The sequence below is a fragment of the Arvicola amphibius genome, chromosome 6, assembly GCF_903992535.2.
Source record: "Arvicola amphibius chromosome 6, mArvAmp1.2, whole genome shotgun sequence".
Classification (NCBI taxonomy): Eukaryota; Metazoa; Chordata; class Mammalia; order Rodentia; family Cricetidae; genus Arvicola; species Arvicola amphibius.
In genome coordinates, this window is record NC_052052.2 from 23,283,428 (window position 1) to 23,307,123 (window position 23,696).

Consider the following 23,696-nt stretch of genomic DNA (forward strand, 5'->3'; position numbering starts at 1 on the left):
GTAACTCCAATTCTTGGGGAAACTGTGTCTTTTTTTTTTCAGCCGGAGCGTCACACAAGCCTTTAATCCCAGCACTCAAGAGGCAGAGGCAGGCAGATCTCTGAGTTTGAAACCAGTCTGGTCTACAAAGCAAGTTCTGGGATGGCCAGGGCTATTACACAGAGAAACCCTGTCTTTAAAAACCAACCAAACAAACAAAAAAACCAAACACAAAAACATTTTTTGTTTGATTTTAAAATAAGTTCAAGGTCATCCTTGGCTACACAGTGAATTTGAGGTGAGCCTGTGCTATATAATGTGTCAAAAAAAGGAAGAAAGAAAAAGAGAAAGAAAGAAAGAAAGAAGAATGGAAAGAAAGAAAAAGCCAGTATGGTGGTGGCACACACCTTTCTTTAGTCCCAGAGCTTGGGAGACAGAGGCAGGTGGATCTGTGAGTTCGAGGACAGCCTGGTCTACAGAGTGAGTTTTAGTATAGCCTATCAAGAATAAGAATAAGAATAAGAAGAAAGTGGAAAGAAGGAGAAGGAGGAGGAGGAGGAGGAGGAGGAGGAGGAGGAGGAGGAGGAGGAGGAGGAAGAAGAAGAAGAAGAAGAAGAAGAAGAAGAAGAAGAAGAAGAAGAAGAAGAAGAAGAAGAAGAAGAAGAAGAAGAGAAATAGTTTCATCCAGCTGGTAGCTGAGAGCTGTTCTTAGTTGCCAAAGTTGGTAAACAGAACAGATCCAGAGGGTTCCCTTTGTCCATACTAACCAGTTCAACCAAAACCAACAACAGTTTCCCTCTCTCATCTTAGCGTGACACCTTTGGAGTCAAATCCACACATCGCCCAGGTTTCTGCTGAGAGCCACTGACAGCATCACTGGCAAGTGTCATCACGGTCCTTCAATCTCTCAGTCCTGATTGCTGCACCTGCCAGAGGCAGAGCCCCGACCCTAGCTGTGGATGTGGAAGTGATGAGGGCCGTAGGTGGGGCACAAGGATGGACGTTCTCTTTCAAGGCAACGACTCCAGGGTCTCCACACAAGACAATCAGGAACGCGGCTTCTGCGGTGAGAGGAGCTATATGGAGACAGTGGGCTGGCAGGACTTTATTTCTGAGACAGGATTTCTCAGTAGCTATGGAGCCTGTCCTGGAACTCACTCTGTAGACCAGGCTGGCCTTGAACTCACAGAGATCCGCCTGCCTCTGCCTCCCGAGTGCTGGGATTAAAGGAGTATATGATCACCGTCCAGCAAGGGTTGACAGGACTGATCCAAATCAGAGTGAACATCCCCAGTTCCCATTTCAGGGTCTCATTGCTTTAACAAAGCACTGGCCTGTCACACAGGAGACCTCGCGTGACCCCATTTTATTTCTGGTACTTCAGCCTTGTGGCTACAAGGGAAAAAATTTAGGGCTCCACTGTATATGCCCGGAGTCCTTCGTTTTCTCACTCTTGCCATTCGACCTCACTCCTGATGCACTGGCCTGTCACTGCAGGTGCTAGATCTTTCTTCTGGAAGACTGTATGTCAGGTGACTGGAGTTTACCATATCCCAAAGCTACGATATCTTCATCTCCTTCAAACACAACTTAGTCACGACAGAGCTAAGCTTTGTGCCTGTTACCACTTCTGGAACAACAACAAAAATAACAGTTATGGGGGAAAGAACCCCAAAAGTAGCAATTTTAAGTAGAGAGTTGGAAAGCCTTGGCGGGCTGGAGAATGTACTTCTGGGAGTTCCCACAACTATCCTCACACACAGGGAACTGCTATATCCACCACCACCCTGGAGACGTTCTCCCACACCCGAAAAGCTACTGCTGCCCTGGAGCTCCACTGAGGAGCAGTCTGAGGCGGAACAATCCTGCAGCAGCATTAGCCAAAGCAGCTAAAGAAGCCTCCCGCTACTTCTGTCTATATATACCGTGTTTGTGCATCTCACTGGCAAAGCCAGTTCTGTGTAGAGCCCGGCTTCCAGGAAGTCAAGGCATGACGTTCCCAGCTGTCTATATATACCGTGTTTGTGCATCTCATTGGCAAAGCAAGTTCTGTGCAGAGTCCAGCTTCCAGGAAGACAAGGCATGACATTCCCAGCTTGCTGGCCTCTGCACTACAAGATGGTATGTTTGGGACTTGTACTCATCCACCTAGTCCAAAGCCTCTATCCATCTCAGGGACCAGACACGCCCGCCCCGCCCCTGTGAAAGCTGGCTTCACACACCCACTGCACTAGAGTGCTACTCCTCCTGACCTTTTCTTCAAAGCTGTTCTGATGCACTGCACAATCTTGCCTTTTAACCGACCTATGGACTGTCTTCAGTCCTGGTTTCCCTGCCCCCATTTCTCCATTCGGGTCTCTGATCAAATGTACCTTACCATAGGATTAAGCTCCCTACTGTAGTTTGGGCTTGGAATGCCTGTCAAAAGCTTGGTCCCTAGCTGTAGTGGTGGTATTTGTGATTCCTGGCTGCCTGAGGTAAGCAGTTTCCTCCACCATGTAACCCCACCCACCTCCACCATCATCTTCCACCTCGCTGCAAGCCCGGTAGTGATGGAGCCACATGACCATGGGTATTTCCTCTTTATAGGGTGAAGATCTCAGCTACTTTGTCACAGTGATGAAAGCCTGATATGCTACCCATCAAAAGCAGCCCCGTCTGCCTCTCTCCCCCAGAGCATACCTATCCTCATTGAGGATCCATGTTTTCCCTCACCGGGAGTTTAAGCTCTATGGGGACAAACTGTGCCTTCCTCATGGCTACATTTCCACACTTCAGTGTCTTTGGCATTGCAGTGAAGGAATGGACGCTCAAGGAGGTAGTTTCTGCTAATGTTCCCAATGCATTGCTCATTTCTTCCTCCAGGTGGTGCTAACGGGCCTTCTCGGTGGCTAAAGCCTGGGAGCTTCAACTAAGCCCAATGGTTTTTCCTGAGACTTTGGTCTGAGTTCCAGGTTTCCTTTCTTAGAAGATACCCGGACTCTCCTTGACCTTGCGCCTTATCATCAACACGGGTCTTTACCAAAGCATTTTCGGTACAGCATTTTAACCCTGTGACCTCAGAACCAGGCTCGGAGAAAAGACACGAGAGAGGAGGCTGCCCAGTTCCATAGCCTTAGGTCAGCCCAGGTACAGACTACAGGTTTTGGCTCTAGACCGTACACTGACAGCCTGCCTTTGACTTTATCCAAGTTAAGCATTTCTTGGTGAAGTTTCAGAAGAACTGCAAATCTTAAGTGGATCATTTGCACCTCAGGGGTCTCCAAACTGCCTGCCTTTCCCCTCAGGGACACTCTCTAGGACATTTTCTTACTGAGACGCACAGTCCATTAGCATTTCCTGTTCCCATCTTCCCCAGCGGCTGGCTGGCTGTCGTCTGGATGCCTCATCCTTTATTGTACAGGCCAGCAGGTGCACCTGAGAATGGAAACAGAAGGCAGCTGGTCCTCAGACAAAGATGCTTTCGGCTCTTCCCCTGGACTCGGTGCTAAGGTGATAGACAAGCTGCCTCGTCATAGTTTAAGGATTGGTCAAAAATGGGGGCACGAGAAAGCAGCTGACATGGTCACCAGGGTTATTGCTGTCAGATCTTGAACCTTGCATCGAGTCTCTTGGTCACTTTCCCTGAAATTCTTTGTATGAGCTTTTATTTCTAAAGACATTATTTATTATCATTACTGTTTTGTAGTGCTAGGCATTGAACCCAGGGACTTGCATGCTAGGCAGGCATTCTTCCTCTGAACTGCACCCCAAGACCAAGGACCTTATTCTTGAAAGTGCCCAAATTCCTACTACTGACAGCTCAATTTTGATAAAATGTCTAAGAGCAGGCACAATTAGATTCAGAGATTTTGGTGGCATGCCTCCTTTCATCAGAGGCCTGACTTCTTAGTCTTCCTTAAACTAGATTGGCAAAACTGAGCAATGGCTTTTGCGGCAGGAAGTGTATACCTGAGAGCACAGCCAACACCTATGCTACTGCCTGGCGATCGTGCAGTTGCTTCTCTTCCTCCGGCGAGCATCTGCTCCTGGGGCTGGGATGTAGCTCAAGGGTAGAGCACCTGCACAGCATGCACAAGGACCCGAGTTTGCGCCCCGGTTGGGAGAGAAAAGAATGCCGTTCCCTAACTTGTTGCCCTGGAAGGGTCGCCAAGCCCTCTCCACACACTGCCACCCCAAAGGACTAACGGTGACTATCAAGGATGGTAAGTGAGGCCCCAGCAGAAGTGTGAGCTGCCTCTAGAGGGCCAACAAGTCAGCTCAGTCTCCTCTCTCTCTCCTCCCTATCCAGCAACCTCAGCCAGGCTTTCTGCAGCCTGAGACTACACAGCAGCAAGCTAGCCTGGCTTTGCTTCCTGTCAGTACAGTAGGGTGGAATAGAAAACCCTTTCTCCCTGGGGTTCGGAAGCCCCTCAGGTCTAACAAGTATCAAAGACAGACTACTCTTCCAATAAACACTTGGCTCTGCGGACTACCCAAGCCAGTGACAGTGAGATGAGGTGAGCTACCACAGAAACCTTTATTAAAATGTGTCGTCAATAATGTTAGCATACATACAATATACACACATACATATGTACATTCTTTGACACACCTCACAGATTGCCAACATCAGCTTAACCAATAAATTAAAACTAAAACAAGGGGATAAGGGGAGGGATATTAGAGGCAAAAATTTCATTTTTTATCTGGTAAGAAATTGCAAATTTCTCAGAACTTCCCCGGGGGAACCCTGACCAGAGAATCTTTAAACAAAATACATAAATCCCCACCCTCCCTCCAAAAAGATTCCAAAAGATGCAGTTACAACAAGTGTGCTTCTCAGAGCAGGAGCCTTCATTCCACTTCATAGTCTTCTGGCTTCAGAACAGTCTGGCCCTCCGCTGGAGCAGTGAGGTTCCTGTGGGCACTTGGGCTTGGTGCACCGTGGGCTCTGGGGGTCGAGGGGCAGGCTGCAGCATGGGAACGGGGGGAGCCGCATTCATCTGAAGTGATGTCTGGCACATCATCCGACTGTGTGTCAGAGCTCTCTAGGTCACTGCGGATGCTTTCAGGCTGGGCCAGGCTGATGTCCCAAGCCTTGCTGGTCAAGCAGTCTTTCTGTTCACAGCTTTGGTGTTTGCAAAGGGGATCCTCTTCACTGCTACCACTGCCACCGCCAGCACCACCACCATTACCCTCTTCATTCTCTGCCATCTGAGCATGGACATGGAGCGAGTCCTCTGTGCTGCTCCCACTCACCAGCTGATAGTGACTTGGTTTGGCTTCAATGTCCACTTGGATTTCCATATTGTTGCACTCTCTGCGGAGACAAATTCATCGCGCTGAGTCATACTAGGTTCTGTTATAGCTGCTCACAAAATAGTTTCTGGTCTCTGGCTTAAGTAGTTAGAAGAGATGGGTCAAAGTGGACCAGAGTGCACTTTCCCCTTCTCTACATGCATGTGCACTTTTCAAACCTCTCCTTAGAATATCTAAAAAGGTCCTCCAGAGTTCAACTAAGAACCTCATCCTATCTTACTCCAAATATGAATGTGAAAGCAACTTGGCAGCTTTCTATGACTGTGCCACAGTCAAAAGCCATACCTTTGCAGTATGGAGGACCTCAACCACACCAGGCCAGACACAAAGTTCCAAATGAAAGCAAAGAGAGTGTGGAACCGGATCCAGCAAAAGGCAACAGAAGCCTTAGACTTAAGACACCAGCTAATATCAATCCAGCTCTTTAAGGTCCAAATTGAATAATTAGACTGTGACAACAACTAGAAAAAAGAAGAGGGGAGATGGGAGGAGAAACAGGGAGAGAAGAAAGCAGGTAGTCTCTAAGAGTCAAGAGATGCTAAACGCTCCAGTACCACAAAAGTTCTCAATGGATTCACCAACACACATCTTCCACTAGACAACACACAGGGCCCTCAGATGAGGAAGTGATCTTCTGAAGACCTAGCACCCAATGAATAAAGCCTGCCCTGGGCTCTGACTGTTCACATACCTGTCCTGTGGGTTGTAGGAACTGATTATGGAACCGGCCATAGCACGAGTGCTTGCGTTGTCACTAATTGCACCAAGACTGGCTGTGTCTTTGGGGAAAATTTCCTTTTGGACATCGGCTTGGACTTCTAACCTGTGTAAAGAGGGGACGTTCAAGTTAATATGAGACCTGGGTGTTCTGGCAGTCTGCTTCCTGGCACACATCTCTTCCATTATTCTCCTGAGAACTGTGATGACCTGCAGAATCATCGCCATGCTTACACAGTTCCTTCCTTACATATCAGCTGAATCGTCCCCTCCTTCTGTCCCCAGTTCTACTATTTAACTTCAGATAATTAGCACTGGGCTCCTCTTCAGTAGACCCTAAGTTCCAGTCAAGCAACCTTCCAGAGCAGTGTCAATGCAGGCAAAAAACGCAACCGTCCTAAAACCTTCTAACTCAGAGCTCCCCTCCTTCCAGCAGGTGCCTGTGGTCTTCCAGGTCTGCGTGCTGCTCAGGTTCATTTTCTTATTGTTAAGTCCGACATCATAACCTCTCTAAATTTGCATTTATACCTCTGTGGCTCTGTGAACACTATTCTCTCCTCTCTCCCCCCCCCCCCTCAAGTTTCCCTTACTCTGCCTAAAAAACTTATGCTAGGTCTTTAGCAACAAAGGACTACCATTTCCTGTCTTTTCCACAACTGACACGTCCAGCTGAGTGCCCAACCTTCTTCTGTATCAGCTTACACACCTCTCTCCACTCCAGTGAGTGCCACAAAGGAAGAACTCGCACCTCATTCACACTTTGCCCTTCCTACCCTGGACATAACAGGAAGAACTCAACACTTACTAACCAAGTTATGCCCAGGCTATGAGAATGAAAGGCACACAGGAGCCAGCCTCCTTCATCCTCGTCAGGAGCACTTTCCTAATGATGTTTCAAAGCTGGGAACCCCTAACTGCTTCCTTTCTGGCTCAACACCATTTTGTTCTGCACTTCAGTATTTCCTCATAATGGGTTTCCCAGTCAGGCCCATCTGACTCATTCACTTCCCATAAAGAAAAGGCTCTCACAGGATGCAGCAGCTGCCGGCTGCACTGCAGTCTCAGCAAGTCACGCTCCAACTATGTCTGTGGCTCATTCAAGGGGAGTCGCCTTTAAGAGAGCACAGTAGTGAATAATCTAGCATGTGGGGGCAGGAGCCCCTAACAAGGGACACCAGTCACAAGATACAGCTAGGTCAGCAGTCTCCAGATCCTGCTGCCTGTCTCTCTGCCCTACCATCCGCCTTAGATGCCCTTCAAGAATGAGGGCAACGTGAGGGGGAGTGCGTTCAGGCCTGTGTTCCAGCTTCAGCTTGACCACAGATCACTCACTGGGCACAGACTTTCTCAGCCCACCAGGCCACCTACTTGGTGGCCGCCAGAGGCTGGTTCATGCCAGTGGCTACACTAGAATCATCTGGAGAGACTTTATTTTCTAAACATAGACCACCCTTAAGTTCCACCCCAGGAGATTCTAAGTTATTAATTCTGGAAATATGCTCCAAAAATCTATTTTTAAGAGGTTCCCAGGTGGATAAAGGACACCAAGGTGAAGGATGTAGTCCACTTGCCATCTGTCACTTGAGTCTTTTACGCAGCCAAATGGCCATCTGGTCTCGCTCTAAACTTCCAGGACAAGCAGCTCAGGATCTGGGAAGGCAGTCTGCCTTCTCTGGGGGCTTCCCACAGCCTCCCCTGTGGACTCTACACTGTACTGAAACAAGTAGAGGTTGCTGCCAGTCACTTTGGTTCTTTCTGCCAAAATGAGTCAGCGTACTAATCCTTTTCCAAGCTGGAGGCCCTCCAGGTACCTGAAGACAAGTCCTTCCCTTACCTCCTGCCCTGCTGTGCTCCACAAGGCCACTCTTTCTCCACTGAACTAACTGCTTCTGTCTAATGCCAGTTACACATCTTTGAATACATAGTACGGCATTATGGTAAAATCCAAGTGAATCACAGTTATTTTTATTGACAAGGCTTTACATATTCTTTTTGTTGTTGTTGTTGTTGTTGAGACAAGGATTCTCTGTGTTGCTTTGGAGCCTGTCCTGAACTAGCTCTTGTAAATCAGGCTAACCCCGAACTCACAGAGACCCACCTGCCTCTGCCTCCCGAGTGCTGGGATTAAAGGCGTATTCTTTTTTTTTTTAAAAAAAATTTATTTAACTTTATTTTATGGGCAATCCCCTGGAGTTACAGACAGGTATGAGCTGCCATTTGGGTGTTGGGACTTGAACTTGGATCCTCTGGAAGAACAATCAGTACTCTTAACTGCTGAGCCATTTCACTCAGCTTGTTTTATGTATTCCTAATATAAATTTATAGAATTGATTTTTCTACTCTATCCAGTGGAAATAGGAAGGTCAAAAAGAGTACAGTACAAGGAATCAACGTGATATAACATAAAACCAGCAACAAGCCTGAGAGTGCCTTCCGCTCTTTCTGCATCCTAGAGCGGGCAGCCTAATGAAGCAGTCAAAGATCTAAAGTCAACATCATTCATGAAATGGATGCCACTGTGATGCAAAAAACTGTGACCTTTGTAAAAAAAAATATCACTGTGGGTCAAATCAAAGTGGGTCTTAGAAATGGCTCAGTGTGCTCCTTTTAAGGAATTCCAACTGCTTGTTACAGACCACCTATTTACTGACCTGCTGTATTTTCCCTTGCCACTGGAGAGAATACCGCCACTCAGGGTGCCTCCGGAAAGGGCAGCAAAGCTGGCTGTTTCACTATAAGGGCCTTGCATAACACTGAGTCCATCTGTAGGGCTCCCACTGGTGCTCAGCACACTAGTCAGGCCTTCAATACTGCTCTCTCCAATGCTGGGGTTCTTGAGGGCCCGCCAGGCATCTGCCACTGTACAGAGAACCAAATATGTCCATTTGAGAAACACAGCATCAGAACAGTCTGGCAGGCATTTTCCTACAACGACTCTTCAGAGTGGAGGATTTTCACGTGGAAAAGTACTACAATATTCACTTAAACAACAAGGAGATACTACATATCAGACTGTTTACATTTGTACTCAACCCTTTCAGTAACTAAGGATTAGCAGCCCTTATTTTAGACGCTGAAATTAGAATTTTAAGAGGAGGAAATAATAAGAAATTAGCGAGGCAGTGGTGGCACACACCCTTAATCCCAGAACTTGGGAAGCAGAGGGAGGTGGATCTCTGTGAGTTCGAGGCCAGTATGGGCTACAGAGTGAGTTCCAGGACAGCCAGAGGAATCCTATCTTGAAAAACCAATTTAAAAAGTTTTTTTTTAAATTAAATGACTGTTCAAGATCACTTAAGTCATACCAAACTTTAACTGCAACCCCATTACTATTTCCATGACACTGTAGCTACTTTTATCTAACTTATTTCTGCCTCACTGTGTTTTTGTTTTTGAGACATGGTCTCATTCTATTGCTCAGGCTATCCTGGAACTTACTATTTAGTCTAGGCTGATCTTGAATCTTAGTCTCCCAAGTGCTAGGACTGCAGGTGCAAACTGCCATACCTGACTTGTTTTTCTTTCTCATTTGAGACAGGGTCTCCTGTGGCTCAGACTGGCCTTGAACTCATGACCTCCTCTGCCTCAGCTTCTTCAGTGCTAAGATTATATAAGAAGTGTTTCCAGGCCCTTTTAAAATATGATTAGTTCATGTGTGCTCTTACTATGAAGCTTCAAGACCTCTGGCCGTCTCTGTAGGTGAAGAAACAGTGTTCAAGTAGGACTCAGAAGAGCAGTCCTCACCTCAGGTCTACAGAAGTTCTTGTTAATAAACACAAACTTAAAGAAGTTCCTAGTGAAATGGCTGACAGCCCTGTCTCCCTCTTCACAGTGCTGTTGTAAAAAACAAGCAAGATAATAACTGTGCAAAGTCCTTGGAAGATGACAGTGCACTGCAGATGCAAGGCTTTCTTATCGCCACCAGTACACTCAGTTATTGGATGTCCTATTGCTTCATCCCTGCCACACACAGGCAACTACTGTGGGACAATGATCTTTTATCCTGTCACTTGTATTATATTTAATAAAATGTTGATTGGCCAGTAGCCAGGCAGGAAGTAAGGCAGGGCGACGGTGACCAGGAAGTAGAGGCATGGCAATGAGAATTATGGGAAGAGGAAAGTTTCAGTCTGTAGTCATCACCCAGAGACAGAGGGAACCAGACACTGAGCAAGCAAGATGTGACTGCTTTGCCAAAATAGGTACCAAGCCACGTGGCTAACACAAACAAGAATTATGGGCTAATATAAGTTATAAGAGTTAATAAGAAGCCTGAGATACTAGGCCAATCAGTTTATAACTAATGTAGACCTCTGTGTGATTCTTTGGGATTTAACGACTGTGGGAACCGGGTAGGACAGAAAACTCAGTCAACAGGCAACTACCAGAGGAATTAACCTAATAATTCTGGAACAAAGAAATAAAAGGCTAAAAATACTTTACCCCCTACAAGGCTCATTATCTAGAGAAATCCAAAGATAATCTCTCTGTAAAAATGTACTAAATTCTACAGACTTTTATCTTTTGTTCCATAAATTCAAATGGAAACAAAATTCCTTCCTTTACCTGTGATTGGACCATCATCTTCATCAAACTCAATTTTCACCCCCTTTCCATTGGCTGTGCTAACTCCACAGCCACCTCCACGACAGAGAGAAATGGGTACAACCCCATAAACATATGCCAGCATAATGGGGACACCAATACCTAGGAAGAGAGATAGAAACATGTCAGCAGGTCAGTAGGCTGCAATTGCCCTGATTCTCCCTCCCCGACTGGGCACAAGCAAACATCTATAAAGGGAAAGGACAAAGAGAGTGGGCATCCTGGTATAACACAAGAGCACATGTAGAGTCACAAAGGTCTGGATGTCTTGGCTTCATTCAATTTTTTGGTTGCCTGTCCATAGAACCCACCCAGGAATAAAGAGAATATCCACGTAAACCCAGCATGTGAAGTGTCGTGTCACTTTCATACCACCCCCTTCATTGCTGAAGTGCTAAACTGAGAACCAGTCAAGAATCAAGTCTGATATAGAGATGAATGCTTGGCACTGGTATGGATCTTGGTTTGCTGATACAAATTTAACATCAATTTTGTTACATGTATATTTCTGCTCTTGATTAAGGTATTGTGTTAATGTGCACAGCTCATTAACAATGTAATGTATAATTAAGAAATATAGGTTAATAGATAGTCATCTATAATAGTCAAGCTTGTAGTCATGTTAGTTAGATTTTCTAGATGTACAGCGGTATTTCAGATGCATAATTATTCTTCAAACCTCTCAAAGACTACAGAATAAGGCATTTAAAATGTTTTTTTTTTAAAATAATTTAGACTTTTCATGACAATTAGACACATCTGCTCCTGGTAGCACCAATAACTTCAAGAGGAAGATGGGCACCAAAGAGGCTCGTTATGAAGTATGCTGGCCATTTGAGCAAAAAACTGTTCTTGCTTGGACTGCTTGATATTATGCTGTATGAACTGGACATGCAGGACCCACAGAAAAATGACTGCTGAAGTTGCATAAAGAAAGGGAGACAGTCCTTCGGGGTTCCTGCTTCATGATACAGAAGAAAGTGACTGACAAACTGCCAATATAGGCGGAACTGTCTTTGAAATTTCCTGCTTCGTGGAAAAATCAGCCTATAGGCTGAAGATGGATGCCACAAAGGTACAGAAAAACTTTGGGTGACTGTCCAGACACCAAAATATCTCTGTCATTTCTAGAGTTTTTAAAGTTGCTTACAATGTACTTCCTGTTTTCTTAAGTAATATTATATCCTTCAGGAGTCTTTGATGGAGTTGAAGAATAGATAGTTATAGTTTTCCTTAGTTATGATAAAAGATAAAGTAGATATAAATATTCTAACTGTAATTCTTGCTTGATACATGTTTTGTTATATGTAATTTTACTATGTTGAAGTTAAAACCTCCCTTTTTATTTAGACAGAAAAGGAAAGGAAATGTGAGATTCCCCTGTATGCTGTGAATACCACTGGTTAATAAAGAAGTTGTCTTGTGCCTGTGCAGGGCAGAATAAAGGTAGGTGCGGGGGGAGAGGAGCAATGGAAGTGGGACGGATGGACACTAAACTGAATGCTAGGAGAAAGAAGGTAGAGCCAGGAGAAGCCACGTAGTCCCAACAGAGACAGATACTAGACGGAACCTTGCCAGTAAGCCACAGCCACATGGCAATACACAGATTAATAGAAATGGGTTAAATTAAGATGTAAGCTAGACAATAAGAAGCTAGAGCTAATGGGCCAAGCAATGATTTAATTACTACAGTTTCTGTGCGGTTATTTTGGGACTGAGAGGCCGGGAACAAACAAGCAGCCTCCTACTATACAAACTCTGAAGGTTGGAGAGATGGCTGGGGGATAAGAGCAGTCGTTCTTCCAGCAGACCCAGGTTCAATTCCCAGTACCCACATAGCAGTTCACAACTGTTTAACTCTAGTTCCAGGGGTTTTGATGACATAGTCTGTCCTCCATGGGCACCAGCACATATACAGACAACACAAACATACTATATATATATCAGACACTGGATGAATGAATGAATGATAACAGGGGTTAAGGGTCCTTCAGACTGAATTCTCCAATCACACTACTGTGTGTGGCAGAGTAGATCAGTTGTTACATGCTACAAGGTACTGTCTGAATTTGGGGCCAGAGAGATGGCTCAGTGGTTAAAAGCACAAGATATTCTTCCAGAGGACCCAGGTTCAATTCCCAACACCCACATGGCACTCATAACTGTAACACCAGATCCAGGGCATCTGACATCTTCACAGACAGACATACATGTCCTTCCTCCTCTGCCTTTTTTTTTTTTTTTTTTTTTCAAAGACAGGTTTTCTCTGAGTAACAGTCCTGGCTGTCCTGGAGCTCACTCTATAGACCAGGCTGCCTCGAACTCATAAGAGAGTCACTTGCTTCTGTCTCCCAAGCGCTGTGATTAAAGGCTTGCAGTACTATTGCCCAGCTACAGACATACATACAAAACACCAATGAACATAAAAAATAAATAAATCTTAAAAAATCCAAAGCAAACAAAAAGACTGTCTGCATTCATGTCCCAGGCACTCAACCTTGGCTCCACTTGTATAGGCTGTATTTTATATCTTTAATTAGGCTGTCTTTGTGGCTCTTAATGAAGGCTGAATAGAGTCACATGTGAGACACTCAGAACCACTACTGACAAATGATGAAACTCATGAAATGCTAGCTACAAAAGATTTTTTTCCTTTTTTATTTTTCTTTTTGTTTTTCTGAGACAGGGTCTCATGTAGCTTAGTTTGGTCTTGAACATGCTGTGTAGCTGAGGGTGGCTTTGAATTCCTGATCCTCATCTTTCACCACCTGAGTGTTAGAATGGCAGGGATGTACCACCAGAGCAGATTAACATTTTTCTACCTTCAAAATATTATGAGGCATTAACAGAAAATAAAAGTAATTTTGTGAGTCCTATCACAAGCAAGTAGAAGAAAAGGATGAAAATTAAAAATGTGGTGTTTGATTTTTGTTTAACACACCCTCTTCTGTGTGCTGAGTTCCAGGCCCTAGCCTAGGACACTCTGATAATACAGTGTAGTGAAAAGTCACCATAGTAACAGTGTCTATTAAGATTTAATTTCCAGGTTGGGGAGACGCCTCAGTTGGTAAAGTGCTTATCTGCAAGCATGAAGACACGAGTTCAACCCATGTAAAAAGACAAAAGTGGTGGTGTGCAATTATAATCTGGTGCTGGAGAGGCAGGCACAGGTGGTTTCCTAGATCTTGCTGGGCAACCAATTTGACAAGCTCCTAGCCTGTAAGAGACCCTGCCCTGTATCAAAAACTAGGTAGACAGCTCTTGAGAATGGCACCTGAGGTTGGTCTCTGGCTTTCACCAACACTCCCACATTCACACAAATGCCCCTGCCCTGACACCACACACATGAACACACAAAAAGGTATCTCCACAATAAAGCACCTGGCTAGCTGGCTGACGTGCTACAGTAAGCTAACAGGGAGCTGTAGGCCCCACTAGCTTACCAACGCTAACAGCAGCAATCACCGGGGATGCAATGACTGACAAGGTCACTCCTCCTGTGATGGCCAAATTCCTCTTGTGTTTGGAGGTTTTCCTTCCCTCATATCTGCTATGAATCTAAGAATAAAAAGAAAATCCAGGTCAGCAGGTCAGGACATCAGTATTTCGCCAGGGAAAAAAGGACAAATGTTCATTTGCAAGTTATATTAAAACATACCCTCCACCCAAAGAGGAATCTTTCTCAAATTTCAACCTAACCCAGACCTGGAAAATATAAACGAATGCAGGAGTTAATCCATGAAAAGACAAAGCAGCTCAGGGAAATGAAGCTAAGCATTTCACCTTAAGTCACTGAAACAAACCAGGCCTAGGATGTTAATAAGAACTTTCAGATCTCATGGGAGTTTATAAAAATCCATTTAAGAAATTAAAGTTATTTTTATCTACAAACCAGCTGGTTTTCATGCAGCCCTGAAATTTAAGCTCCTTTCCTTTTCCTTCAAATTGTTGCCAACAAAGTCAAAGCTGTAGCAGGCCTAGAAAGGCATGTCTTACCTTCCTCCCAACGTAAACAGGAATGCCAATGACCATGGCAGGAATTGCAATGCCAGCAATGAGTGAGATCCCTACTGGAGCACCGATCAATGTGCCCAACTGCCAAAGAATCTTCTTCTTCCGGCTCCATGGCTTCTTGCCCCAGAATGTACAACCAGAGGGACTACAGAGGAAACAAGCTGAGGTTAATGTCAGCACCACAGACACAGCTGTCATCAGAGATCTTGATAAAAACACCCATCTTTTCAATAAGAGTGATTAAGTGACAGGAGGCAATAGAAAACAGATCTATTAGATAAAAGGGAGCAAAGGACAAGGGGTTCCAGACTTTGAGGGGTTTTTGGTAAAGGAAGTCCTCCAAAATTGAAATTCCTTTTCTTTCTTCTCTGCTGTGTCCTCCCTGCATCTTCCTCACAACACGGACACAATTCCCCTGACTGGCACCACTTGAGCTCCTGTCCAGCTTATGCACTTGATATCTCAGCCAATATGCTGTGTTCTGCAGCTCAGAACAGACTGCAGTTTAGTGGCACATGTCCCACCATACCTAACAGATACAAACCAGGTTCCTAGGGAAAGAGTTAGTGACTCATCATGCCCTTCCTATGAGTTTGTAACTCTGAGTATGGCTACTTTGACCCTTGCCCTTCTATGTCTGATTCTCTACCTCATTCCCTTTGTGCTACCATCTCTACTTGATAAGGCTAACAAAGTAAAAAGTAGAAATCCTGTCTTATTCAGTCCTGTGTCTCTAGTCAATGACTGCTATATATAAGCCTTCTAATTTTCACCAAACTGGAAATGAAGTGTCTCATTTCACAGTGAATGCTACACAATGATGTCACTAAATGCTAACTCATGTAGGGTAATAGTCACTCAATCCTTTAGAAACTTACTGTGTGGAAAAAACTGTAAAAAGATTAATCAGATTAGATATGTCCATGAAGTACCAAGAAGTAGCAACATGTACAGCAAAAAGTGTTGTAAATCAACACTAACGGCAAAGAGAGAAAGGCATGGCACTGAAGGACGCAGCAGCTGGAAAGCTGGTGGATGACGTGGCATTTAAGTTGCTTTCAAGGACAAGTAAAAGCTTTGCAAACCAAGCCTAGTGACACATGTCAACTGAGGAAGCTGAATTATGTCAAGTTCAAGACAAAATCAGCCAACCTGTTTCAAAAAACAAACAAAGGCTACACCTCTGTGCAGTGCACACCTTTAAACAGGACACAGACACAGGCAGATCTCTGTGAGTGTAAGTCCTGGACTACATAGTGAGTTCCGGGCCAGGGCTACAGGCCAGTGAGACCCTGTCTCAAAAAAAGGTGGGGGGGGGGGGATAGGAGGGCCAAGACAGCTCAGTGAATAAAGGCTCTTGCTTTCAAGCCTGATGACTTTCAACCTTCAGAAGATAGATGAACTGACCCCACAAGTTGTCCTCAGGCCTCTACATGTATTACAGTATGGTGCACATTTACTTTAAAAAATAAAAAAGTAAACCTAAACATCAGAAACTGAACAGGCTGAGAGATAAAGGGTGACGCAAGGAGGCGGAAGTGGTCAGAAAGTAACTGTAGCCAAAAAGATAACATGAACAAACCTGGAGGAAGGAAGAGACACAGAGAACAGCAAGCTCAGATTATTTGAACAGCATGACTAACCAGACTGTGGAAAGCCTAAAAGTCATGCTGCAGGTAAGAGAGCAAGGTAGTGAAGACAGACAGCCAAGGCTGCTGGAGAAAACACCAGAGGCGAGCTTTAAAAGGACTTCTCACAGTTTCCTTTTTCTGTGAATGGGATCAACTATGGCTCTTTGGTGTCCTTCACCCCAAATGAGCAAGAGAGCAGGTTGACAAGAGCGACGGATACATGGCCCACCTCACCTGAGGTAATGCAAGTCGGAGATCTCTTTCATGCAGAGCCAGCAGAATTCACAGCCACACACTGCACAGGTCATGTGATTACAGCTTCCATCATTCATTTTGATAATGTAAGCACTACATCGTGGGCATGGCTTGATGTCATCTGCTAGGTGAGGAAGGAAAGACAGGGAGAAAAACACCCCCAGTTAAATCTAGTCTGACTTTACTAGTTACTACTAAGAGTGTACGTTAAAAATGATGACAAGGCAGTCAGGAGACTGTGCCTGCAGATTCCAAATTGTACAACACTTTCCTGAAAGGCTGACTATAAATATCCAGAACATTTGTTGTGTGTGTTTGTTTTGGGAACAGGGTCTCATGTATCTCTGGCTGCCTTGAAACTGCTGAAGATGATCTTGAACTTATGATCCTCTGCCTTTATCGTCCAGTGCTGGGATTGCAGGCATGTACCGCCATGACCGGCTTCTATGGTGCTGAAGATCATCTCAGGGCTTAGTGCATGCATTAAGTGAACATTCTACCAAGTGGGCTGCTCCTCAGACTCAGGAATTCTCATAAAATAAGTCTGGTTTCACATTAGGCTGCCTATTCCTGTAACTGACATCTTACACAGCACTTGAGTCACAGCAGGGCATGGAGACGCCCCTAGACAGACTAGTGGTTCCAAGGCAAATGGAATTTCTACCAGTTAGTGGCTGACAGATTAAAAACAGGCCATTTTTAGCAAAAAAAATTCTGCAGCCCAGTCAGCTTTTGACAACGGTTCTTTAGCAAACTAACTTTTGCTGTTAAACATTTACAATTCCTTCCCATGACATTTTCAAATTTTTTTTTTTTTTTTTTTTTTTGGTTTTTTTTTTTTTTTGGTTTTTCGAGACAGGGTTTCTCTGTAGCTTTGGAGCCTGTCCTGGAACTAGCTCTTGTAGACCAGGCTGGTCTCGAACTCACAGAAATCCGCCTGCCTCTGCCTCCCAAGTGCTGGGATTAAAGGCGTGCGCCACCGCCGCCCGGCCGACATTTTCAAATTTAAAAATCAGAAACCACCTGAGCATCTATATAGCATGCACCTGGTGATTTTCACAAGCATTTACAAACTGTCCTGTCAAAGTGACCATTTCAGAGATTGTGTTGTGTTAGGAAAAAGCAAATGGCATAATTTGTCTCCTACTAATATGCTCAAATGACATCAGTTAAGACAAAGTACATCTAAAAGATGCTGACATTTTAAAGATTGCTCTTAACAAAGTGGAGGGTGACTGAGACATTTCCCATTTCAGGTTAATCATTAACCTAAACAGTGTTTATTTTCTTTTCTTAAATCTGTGCCCTACTTCAAAAAGCTGTGACGCACTTCAAGCTAGACGACAAGCAGGACAGGCTTAACACTAATTAAACGGTTCTCTGTCCTTCATGGAAAAAAACAAAGAGTTCTCCAAGCTGAGACAAATACTAAGACAGCAACTTGAAAGTTCCATTTTGTTGTATTCCAATTTTACATAGCTAGGATTACCTATCATGGTCAACAAGAAGCAACACAGCAGATATATCATTAAACATGTAACCAAGCCAGGAAATGTGTCTGTATTCTCAGCTATTCAGAAGAAGAACCGAATATTTTCTGTTCTCTGATCTCGAGGATACATGACTACACAGTGAGACAATCTCTCTTAGTTCTGGATGCACATTTTAGATACCAATAAGGAGACAATGAAATAATGCCAGCTTATACCTGGTCCAGACTCTTGCCCATAGCTGAGACCTGAAGTGTGCTTGGTCCGAACTCGTAAAGTCTGAGCCCTCTGCTGACGGGCCATATCGCAGGTCTGGTTTGGATGCCATATCTGCTTACAGTGGTAGCAGAACTCAGTCTGACAGCCTTCCCTCTCACAGGTTAGTTTTGGGCAGCTGGCACAGCCATAGGCAATAACAGCATAACTGGGGAAGGAAGCAAGAGGAGACAGTAGTAAGGTGAGACTGAGCTGACAAAGACAGGTGTTGTTCATCAGAGCTTCTACTGTTTGGTGCACCATACACGATGCAAAGACCACACACAGACAGACAGACAGACAGACAGACAGACAGACAGACACTCTCCCCACAAGTAAACTAACTGTACCAACCCTCCTTGTGAAAAAAAATGTTACTTCCTGAAACCAGAAGGGCATATTCTCAGCCTGAATTTCTAGCATTTATTCAGTCAGTTTAAGCTGCTTCAGAAGCAGTATCACAAATAACAGGGTATACAACAATTTCTTTTTAATGGTTTGCTATATTTGGAGAGACCGAATTTATTTACATGAAAAGATGAAGTGGTTGTAAAATAAAGAGCTACAGCAGAAACTAAAGCACGTATGTGCTTTCATTTAAGATCCACAGTGGGGCTGGCCTGATCACAGCTTGAAACAACAGCTCTCCATAGATTACAGTCATCTTCACCTCTCGAAAGCTCGTTTTTGGTTTTCTTTCTTTTTTAAAAGATTTATTTTTGCCAGACGGTGGTGGCGCAAGCCTTTAATCCCAGCACTGCCTTTAATCCCAGCACTCGGGAGGCAGAGGCAGGCGGATATTTGTGAGTTTGAAGCCAGCCTGGCCTACAGGAACTAGTTCCAGGACAGGCTCCAAAGCTACAGAGAAACCCTGTCTCAAAACACCAAAAAAAAAAAAAAAAAAAAAAAAAAAAAAGATTTGACCACACATTATAAATGTGCACCAATTATGTGTATGGTGTCTGAGGAGGTGAGATGGGGCATTGGGTCACCTGAAACTGAAGTTACAGATGGCTGTATGACACCAATGAGGGTCATACAATGAACCTGGATCCTCTGCAAGACAAGTGTTCTTAACTACTAAGCCAATCTTACAGCCCTATGATTTATTTTCAGTTAATTACACGTATTCTGTGTGTCCGAATGTGGGTATGTGTAAATGAGTGCAGTCCCCAGAGATCAGAAGAGGCACTGGATTCTCTGCAGCTGGAACTCCAGGCACTTGTGAACTACCCAACAAAGGTGCAGGAACTGAACCTGGGTCCTGTGCAAGACCAGAACATGCTCTTAACTGCTCAGCCATCCTTTCAGCACCTCACTTTTAGTTTTCTTTATTCTCTTTTTCCAATTTAATTCTGTACTCTCTAATATCTACTTTTCTTTTTTTCTTATTTTCCTCTCCCTCCTCCTATATTTTAAAAAAAATTTATTTTTATGTGTATGGGTGTTTGTCTGCACGTGTGCATGTGTACCACATGCATGCCTGATATCCATGGAGGCTGGAAGAGTACATCAGATGTCCTGGAACTGGAGTTATGGGCAGTTCTGGGGCGCCATCTGGGAACTGGAAATTGAACCTGGGTCCTCTGGAAGAAGCGCCTATGCTCCTAACCAAACACCTAGCCAGCTCTCCAATTCCCTAGTGTCTTCTTGACAGCTTCCAAAACTGTAATACTACTAAGACTACTTAATACTATTTAATACTTCTCTACTAAGACAGTACAGTCACGTCTTCCTTCCTCTGCTGACAGACACACACTCTTTTGTCAGTGCTAGCATCAACCATTCTTGTAATTCCTGTTTATTTGCTAAGAATTACTTCCCCATAAATAATCCAATATATTTAAAACTATTAGTCTTTCTAATTAATTCTTTGTTTGTTTTTTGAGAGAGGGTTTCTCTGTGTAATATGGCTGGCCTAGAACTCACTTTCGTAGACCAGGCTGCCCTTGAACTCACTTTCGTAGACCAGGCTGGCCTTGAACTCGCTGAGATCCATCTGCCTCTGCCTCCTAAATGCTGGGATTACAGGCGTGTGACACCACCACTTGAACTCTAATTAATTCTTAATAATGTCAAAGAAATGCTTAGATTGCCCTTACAAGTGGACATTTGCTTAAAATAAAATTAAAGGGCTGCATGTAGCTCAGCAGAACATTTGCCTAGTATGTGCAAGGCCCTGAGCTCAATCCCAGACAATATAAAATTAACTAATTAAATTTTAAAAAGCAATTTAGAGAAACACAGGTTTTCATGTTGTTGCTGTTTTTGGTATTTTGAGACGGGGTTTCTCTCTGTAGTCCTGGCTGTACTAGAACCTGCTCTATAGACTGTTTGAGGCTGGTCTCGAACTCAGAGATCTGCCTGCCTGCCTCGAGTGCGGGGATTAAAGGCGAATGTCACCACTGCTCTTCTGAAACAAACACAGTTTTTTAAAAAAAGGATGTTTTGTTTCTAATTATGTGTACATGTGTGGGCATGTGTACACAAAGGCAGGTAGGTGCCTGTGGAGGTCAGACGTGTCAGATTCCCCTGGAGTTGGGAGCTGCAGGCAGATGTGATCCACCTAATGTGGGTGCTGGGAATTGAACTGGGGTCTTATGAAAGAGCAATCTGAGATTTTAATCATCTGAGATCTGCAGCACCTCACCTGTCCACAAACACATCAATGATTGCATGTTTACTGCCACCTGTACTTTGTAGTCCTGTAGTTTATACTACAAAAAGGTCCAAAGACCTCAAACAACTTAAGTGCTAGCAAGCTTTTCCTGATTTAGTCTATAGTTTTCTTGTTCATTAATTTATGCAAAGATGTTCGTTATAGCAATTTAAATCCAGGTTGATTTAAGAATTACACTGCAGATATAAATGACAATATTATCTCCTGTGACATAATAGGCTTAATATTCTCAGAAAGAACAAAGTGAGACTAGGTCAATGTGTGAATACAATGATTCATATCCTGTAGGAGTTCTGAGCAAATTTACCTCAGCTAGCAGGAAAAACAGCTACTAAACAATGTGTCTTAGAAAAAAAGTGACTTGCTTGCTATTTTGTGTTAAATCAAAAGGTACAGATGGCCCCTGAAAAATAATAAGTCAAAAGATACAAGTTAAGTAAAGTACCAACAGGAAGGCCTTAAACACTTAGTAACCCATTCCTACTTCACAAGGTTCAAGTGATTATTAGATGATTTGTGTGTGTGTGTGTGTGTGTGTGTGTGTGTGTAAGAGTGCTAGGAATTGAACCCAGCATTTTGTAAACTAATGTTTCACTAGTGAGCCATATCTTCCAAACCCAAGCTTTCTTTTTCTTTCCTTCTTAATGTAAAATGTTAGCATAATTCTAAACAGTATTTTTGATTCATTTTCATTCCTTCACTGTCAAACCTAGGCAAGGGTTCTCTGCCTGTTCCATGTCTACAAGACCAGGGTATAAAAGTATCTGCTGCCTGGTGTTGGTGTTGGCGGTGCACATTTTTAGTCCAATCCCAGTACTCGGCAGAGACAGGCAGATTTCTGAGTTCGAGGTTAGCTTGGTCTACAGAGTGAGTTCCAGGATAGCCAGGGCTACACAGAGAAACCCTGTATCTGCTGTGGTTTCAGACTTCACATACCCTTTTGTTTGTTGGTTTGTTTTGTTTTGTTTTGGGCAGATTTGGCATCTTTTCACCAGGCAGTGAGCAGACAGTCCTCAAATTTTCAATAAATGACAATAAAGCACTGAATACAGAGGCCACAGACTGGCACAGCAAAAACGGGAAGCCAATTTTAGGAGTGGAATTTGGTTCCAAGGAAGTAAAATAACCCCAACACTGATGACTCTATGGCAGTCTGTCACTATGACACAGAGTTACTCAGAGCACAGGACTTGGAACTCTTGTTCTAGGGCACCTTCTCCGTGCTGATTCACACTGCATGACATGGATGAACTTGACATCTCCAAACCTTAGCTGCTATCCTCTGATGGAGGCAGAGGAGCCTGCTGACTTCAAGTACAGCTCAGCATTCTCAACTGCAGGTGTAACCTTGCACGAGAGCATTTTATATACTGTACTGGACCCGCCTCTGTCTGCTCTTTCCTTTCTGCCCAGCGATGTCTTTTTCTCTCTTCTTTCTGGTAAATAGTCATTTAATAACTAGATAGCTAGCTCTAATCCTAGCACTCAAGAGGCAGATCTTTGAGTTCAAGGTCAGCCTGGTCTACACAGCGATTTCTAGGACAACCAGGAAGGACTACACAGATAAACCCCATCTAGGCAGGGGGCGGCCTATCTGCACAGTGCAGTTTTAACTGCACATTACGTTGTCTACATCTCTGGCCACACAGCACACCTGTGGTGGGCACAGGACAGTGCTGCTCTTTGTCTCCAGGGCACTCTGGCTCTTCTAGCCATCACTGCCACATTTTCATCTTAGCTATGTATGCTTGGCTTTTTATGTATCATGCACTATAATTTACTCCTCCATTTTTATATAAATTTATCTTAAAGGAAAAGCTTCTTAAAAGAAAAAAGTAAAGCTTATAATTCTAAATAAGGAAAATTTTCCCTAGTTGGAATAAAACCTCATTCACAACACTCAATTTGCCCTAGCCATGTTGTTCCTTGTCTTGTATGACCTATATTGAAGGGAGCTTCTCTACTTCTTCTTACTCTGCTGTTCAGTTTAACCAAACATTCAAGTTTGTTGATTAGAAGCTTAAAGAGGGAATAACAAATTGTATGCTGCCTCAAGCACAGAATGCACTCCTCTAAGTTCACACAACTTTTATGTTAAATCTTCATAAACATCACAGTGTAGCAGACTATCTTAATTTTAACCCTGGAAAATTTTTTCATTAATATAAATTATATTACTCCTCAATAGACTCCAATTGTTAAAAAAAACGTGTTTTTATATTATGTCTGTACTTCCAGTCCTCAAGTCTTACAAGGTAACAATATTATTCATTTACAAATGGACCCTGTGGTTCTTAAAAGGAGACAGACATGGGGTTAGAGAGACGGCTCAGTGGTTAATAGCGCGTGTTGCTCTTGCAGAGGACCCTGGCTGATTCCCACCACTCATATGGTGGCTCACAACCAAATGTTACTCCAGTTCTAGGGAATCTGGCGCTATGTTCTGACCTCCACAGGCACCAAATATGTACTTGGTGAACATACATACATGCAGGTAAGACACCCATATACATAAAATAAATAAAAATAAAAGGGGCTAGAAAAGCCATACCCCTACTATTTCCTTTTTCTTGCCCTACTTCATACTCATTTCTAACCCAGACGACTGTAAAGGCCTCTGTATTGGACTCTCTATTTCTTATACCAAAAATCATAGTTCATTCCAGAAGGAAATCTATCCTGGGGTTACTTTTCTTGTTCAAATTCTTTTAATAAAAAAGAAAAAAGAAACTGAGCATGAATAGTAGATGCCTGTACACCTAGCACTTA

General features: G+C 43.7%; 1 protein-coding gene across 4 annotated transcripts in view; it reads right to left on the minus strand.

Moving 5' to 3' along the window:
• Window positions 1-551: 551 nt before the first annotated feature.
• Rnf19b (ring finger protein 19B) overlaps window positions 552-23,696 on the minus strand; it is a 29,527-nt gene continuing 6,382 nt past the window's right edge. Inside the window, exons 2-11 of one of the 4 annotated variants that reach the window (XR_005285893.1) lie at window positions 18,211-18,416; window positions 16,482-16,626; window positions 14,599-14,761; window positions 14,046-14,160; window positions 10,564-10,704; window positions 8,649-8,856; window positions 5,972-6,103; window positions 4,787-5,281; window positions 3,931-4,040; window positions 552-3,396 (exon numbers count right to left, since the gene is read on the minus strand). Coding sequence is in view for 3 of the 4 variants with exons in the window: in XM_038334593.1 (XP_038190521.1) it covers window positions 4,816-5,281; window positions 5,972-6,103; window positions 8,649-8,856; window positions 10,564-10,704; window positions 14,046-14,160; window positions 14,599-14,761; window positions 16,482-16,626; window positions 18,211-18,416 (1,576 nt within the window). In the remaining variant the exon portion in view is untranslated. Of the gene's footprint in view, window positions 3,397-3,930; window positions 4,041-4,479; window positions 5,282-5,971; window positions 6,104-8,648; window positions 8,857-10,563; window positions 10,705-14,045; window positions 14,161-14,598; window positions 14,762-16,481; window positions 16,627-18,210; window positions 18,417-23,696 lie in introns of those variants that run through there. The other 3 variants (XM_038334593.1, XM_038334594.1, XM_038334592.1) reach the window with 3 other exon arrangements.